At 38.2% G+C, this 5,015-nt stretch overlaps 1 protein-coding gene across 2 annotated transcripts; it reads right to left on the bottom strand.

Annotated features, from left to right (window-relative positions):
* Positions 1-620: 620 nt before the first annotated feature.
* LOC137131349 (solute carrier family 22 member 7-like) lies at positions 621-4,552 on the bottom strand. Of its 2 annotated transcripts, XM_067512478.1 has the most exons (11): positions 4,146-4,549; positions 3,668-4,061; positions 3,438-3,541; positions 3,045-3,199; positions 2,671-2,839; positions 2,388-2,511; positions 2,147-2,256; positions 1,758-1,972; positions 1,415-1,523; positions 952-1,158; positions 621-763 (listed from the first exon to the last, which is right to left on the bottom strand). In XM_067512478.1, exons 2-11 carry the CDS (start codon positions 4,043-4,045, stop codon positions 688-690), a joined length of 1,647 nt encoding a protein of 548 aa, XP_067368579.1. In that variant the 5' UTR covers positions 4,046-4,061; positions 4,146-4,549; the 3' UTR covers positions 621-687. The 2 variants fall into 2 exon arrangements, with proteins under 2 accessions (XP_067368579.1, XP_067368588.1); XM_067512487.1 differs by lacking the exon at positions 621-763 and having other exon boundaries at positions 1,415-1,548; positions 4,146-4,552.
* Positions 4,553-5,015: the final 463 nt, after the last annotated feature.

Here is a 5,015-nt window from a genome sequence, read left to right as displayed (position 1 = left end):
TCCATATTTATTTTTTTTACATTAAAAATTATTGTGTGGACCTACTTTAGTATAAAAGAATGCAATCATTATATGTAAATTTGCTAAAATAGAACACAATAGAATATGTCTTTATGCATGTTTTCCCCGCGTTTGCGTGGGTTTCCTCCCACAGTCCAAACACATGCATGTTTAGGTTAATTGGTGAATCTAAAGTTTCCTGTAACTGTGAATGTGAGTGTGAATGGTCTTCTGTCTGTGTATGTCTCTCTGTGGCCCTGAGATAGACTGGTGATATGTCCAGGGTGGACCCCGCCTCTCACCCGATGACAGCTGGGATAGGCTCCAGCCCCCCCAAGACCCACATAGGATAAACGATGACAGATAATGGATTGATGGATATTTCTTTACATTAACATCAGTAGTGTGTCTGAAAAAGCACAAAAATAATTTTAACACCCAGATTACACAAAACCCAGTTGTATAATTTATTGTTTGAATGACTAAAAAAAGTAATTCTATCGTGACGTTTAAAAACCAGACAAACACTTAATAATAACAACAATAATAACAAACACAGAAATTTGACTTTACAAATATCAGAAAAGACGAAAATGTTTTCTACATGATAAGAGCAGGCTTCCACTTTACATTTGCATCAGTATGAGGCATGTGAACAGATACACAATGTCCTCGTTTGACTTGCCACTAAGTATTTGTTGTGTTCTTTGATTCCAGGAAAACACCTGAGGACTCCACGGAATGAGATGCAGTATCATTTCTTCTGAAATGAAATGATATTGATAACCTTTGTTAGTCAAAGAAATGTTTTTCTCTGGACAGATTTTGACAATAGGTGTGTTACTGTCCAACAGCTGTTTTTATGATCTGTCTGATCTGAAAGTTTTATTTTAAAATGGACACTTGTCCACAAACTCAAGTGCATTCTCAAATTTTACACATTGTGCTAACCTTTGCTTTTCAATGTCATCAATTGTCTCTGGCAGCCTCACATTCAGTGTCTCTGGAAGAAACAGAGATGCCAGGCCTGATATAATGGCCACAGTGCAGATGATGATCTGAGGAAGAACAGTCCAGATGTCCTCCAACAGCAGGATGAGGGGAGCCACTGATACTCCCAGACGACTTATGAAGCTGGAGTAACCCATACCATTTTGTCTGGTGAAAGCAACGGTAAATCATTTTGTAAATTATTCCTCCATAGGAAAAAATATAAACATAGTGGGACTATTACAGCTGGGAACAAATTATATCTTTTTGTAGGAGGCTCAAAGACTCCCATCTGAATACAGCTGGTGTGGTTAAATATTATAAAGATAACTTGAAGATGACTTGATATAATTGAAGTAAATATATAATTGAAGTATATAATTGAAGTAAAATAAGCAGGTTGTTGTGATCGACGTAAACTGACCTGATGACCGTGGGGTAAAACTCAGTTGTGTAGAGGAAGGCCGTCGTGAAGGAAGCTTCTGAAAGGCCTTTTCCAAGAATGGCGACAACAGCACGCACGTGCCACAAACCTGCAAAGAACAAGTACAGCATGCACTGTGCACAAGATAAGGCAGCCATCCAAACATTTAAGGAACTTAAATGTCAATAAATTCCGTTTATAGCTCAACCTTTGGAGTGTGTTTTTATGGGTTAGGTATAAATATAGTAAAAATATTGGCATGTTGACTGACAAACAATACTGGCAGAAAATGTTGTGTGTAATTTTTTTGCAACTGTAAAAGGAAACTGATGTGTTTTTTCACCTTTTGGGATGAAGATGTTTATGGCGATGCAGATTCCTGTCAGTAACAACGTGCCTGCTTGGCACTTCCTCCGTCCAATGATGTTAAGAAGCCAATAGATCATCAGCTTGGCAGGCACTTCAATGACTGCATAAATGAAGTGTGTGAGGTAAATGTTCAAACCAAATCCACTGATGTTCAGGCTGATTCCATAATAAGTTGAGGCAACTCCATACCTGCACAAGAAATCACTGCTTATTTGTGTTTCTGTGGTTTCCCCGCTAATATACCAAACATTGTACTGAAGAAGAGTCAACCAGACATTGCAATTGAATTAATTTCATAGATTTAATAGATTTAAATGTCTATACTCTATGATCCTTGTAAGATACTTCTGAGGTAATACCCACCACATAATCCCAGCAAGTAGAGTTAACCGTCTCATCTTTGGGGTCCTGATTAGATCAATGTAAGTGTAGTTCTTGTCCTGCTTTTCTGTCATTTCTATTTCGGAAAGTCTCTGTGCAGGAGGAGAGAAAATATGCTGAGTGAAGTGTAGAAATTGGTTGTTTTATTGAAATTTTTAAAGACAATTTGTACACAATTCGGTAATGTTTTACACATAGTATTCATCATTAAGGTTTAACTTGCCTCCAATTTCATTTTGTTTGCCAGTATTGGCCTCTTGTTAAACTTTGCACATTTGTCCAGATAAAACTGGGCTTGTTTCACTTTTCCATTGGCTAAGAGCCATCGGGCAGATTCAGGAATCCACCTGAAATCATTTTCCAAATATTAATAATAACAATAATAATGAGTGAATCATTTAACTACAATGTGTATGAAATCACGTAATTTTGGACAAACTTATTTAATGAAGTGATCCATAATGACTGCTACATGTAATTAGTTTGTGTCTGAACACTTGACTTACCACCAGGTCAGAACTGCAAATCCTAGTGGGGCTGTAACGGTCATGATCAGTGCTCGGAAGTCATTCACCAAGTAGGCGAAGCCAGCCAGCAGCATGTTGCCCACAGACCAGGCCAGACTGCCAATCACCCCAATAAACGACCTGTGACCTGTGTCCACCCACTCAATGCCTGCGAGGTGGGGATGATAAAAATGAATTTAAACATAATGTAATAAGGCTCGAAATGTCGCTTTGCAGCTGTGGGCCTGGTCCTCGCCCTAAAAATTGTTTCTTTTGGTGGAGAAGACCTTGGAGGTAGTTTCTTTAGGGGCAAGAAAAGCAAAGTAACAAAAGCACTGGCACTGAGAATTTGAGGATAATTTTAAACTACTTACTGAGAACCACAGAGTTGATACTAATTCCTGTCAGTGCAAATCCTGTGAGGAACCTCAGTACTGCAAACAGGATGTAGGAGTTTGCAAATGCACTGGAGAAGCCAAACGCTATCGTCATGAGGTACGAGGCCAAAAGAGTGTTTTTTCTACCGTACCTGCAAAGACAAGTGGCAAATAATTTATCTTTAATGCAAAACCTATAGCTTGCAACCTCAAATTAATTGTATAGCAGATTTTTTTCCTTTCCACTGGAACTCAGATACCTAATCACTGTTATAGTGAAAGTTTAAAAAGAAATTAAGCAAGTTTATTGTCTGTCTGTAGAAACTATTCAAATTATTTGAAATACAAACACGAATCTCCACTTCATAGTTATTTTTCTATTCCACATACTTGTCACAGAGAAATCCAAAAGCGATGGCTCCGATCATGACTCCGAAAAAAAAGATTGTGCTGGTGGTTTTTGTCAGGCTTTTTCTATCGCAGACAAGGTCCCACTGCCAAAGCAGACCACAGAGAAGTTAGATCATCTATTTACATGGATATACGTAGAAATTCTTTCTTTCATGGAACAAAGCTGTTGCTGTTTTAATTTAATAATTAATTATTGTTAGCAATTGCACCTCTGTTGCCAGGGTAGACGTGAAGGTAGAGTTATAAACCCATCCAGTCTGACATTGGACTGTGGGCAGGTCAGTGCTGCTGGAGGTGTTGGATAACAGGTGAAATTGAGGCTCTGCAAACATCTCACAGGATTTTGGGTCCCCATCTCTTCCTACGGGAATGCTTACAGTCAGTTTCTGCTCCTGTGTTAAATTTATATAGAGTCCTCCATCTTCCAGGGTGCTGAAGTCGCAGTGGTGAGCAGGCACTGTGGTGATGAAGTTGTTCAGTAAGAAGTGACAGGGGAGGACTATTCGAGGTGTGCAGAGCAGAACAATGATGATGATTTGGAAAGGCCCAAAACCATCAATTTCCTCCAGGATATTCTCAAACTTCATCTTCAAATCACCGTGGCTTGCAAGAGAACAGAGGTAGACTGGCTTTCAGTTGCTGAAATAAAATAATCATGAGTATCTCTGAAAAAGCTGGATTACTCACCTGTGTAGAAGACTGCTGTCATATTAGAAACTGTTCTCTGTGTTCATCATTTAGGGCTTATTTTTTTCCAAATCCAATAATCCCTGCATTACCTTTGGACATTGTAAAGTTGCTTGTAATGGTAGACGTTGCTGTTAAACATTAACTCTGCTGTGAGATTGAAAGGCAGTGAAGATCTAACAGAATTAACACCACTGCAGCGCAGGCACCACCTGGACAATGGGCATGAAACAGGACAATAAAATGTTTACTGATTAAGTTCAGTCTGCTTTTAAATGTGTCACTGATGTCCAATGCACATTTTACATTGGTTAAAAAAACAACAAAACACTTTCTGCTGTATGAAATTGCGTATCAGGTAATGAGACCCCACAGTGAAAGAGACACAAAACCAATAAAAATGGGGCTGTTTGCCATCAAAAAATTCTGTCTATTTTGGTTCTTTTGGACGTTTTTGTCATTTTTATGGCCTCTTCTTAGTCTCTTAGTTTCTCTTGTTTTTTTTTCAGGTCTTTGATCGTCACACATTTGTTTATGGACATTTTTATTTTAAGTTTGTTGTCACTTAGGATTTATTTTCAGTGGTTTTCTGTCCTTTTTGATCATAGTTGTATCTCTTTTTTGTGTCTCATGTATCATAGAAGAAATAATGCTCTAAAACCCCAGAGGTCACTGGGGTTTTGCCAGGTTATCCATCCGTCCATGTTTTCAGTGACATTTTGCAGGCGAAACACACATGCAAAAATATACTGTATATTTACTTACTGTTGAGCTATTCAGGTGCATATTGTATATAAAGTATTTGTACCTAGGCCTGATGTACTGAAGGAAAATGTTATATTAAAATACTAATAAATAAATTCACACCTG

This window comes from Channa argus, chromosome 1 (genome assembly GCF_033026475.1).
Source record: "Channa argus isolate prfri chromosome 1, Channa argus male v1.0, whole genome shotgun sequence".
NCBI classification, from domain to species: domain Eukaryota; kingdom Metazoa; phylum Chordata; class Actinopteri; order Anabantiformes; family Channidae; genus Channa; species Channa argus.
This window is presented reverse-complemented; position numbering and strand designations above follow the sequence as displayed.

Bases quoted from the DNA above. Each gene is read 5' to 3' on its own strand.
- LOC137131349 (XM_067512478.1), bottom strand. From the start codon at position 4,045: ATGAAGTTTGAGAATATCCTGGAGGAAATTGATGGTTTTGGGCCTTTC. The intron at 3,200-3,437 runs GTATGTGGAATA...TTGTCTTTGCAG, and splicing joins TTTGGATTTCTCTGTGACAA to GTACGGTAGAAAAAACACTC. The intron at 764-951 runs GTTAGCACAATG...ATTTCATTTCAG, and splicing joins GATGACATTGAAAAGCAAAG to AAGAAATGATACTGCATCTC.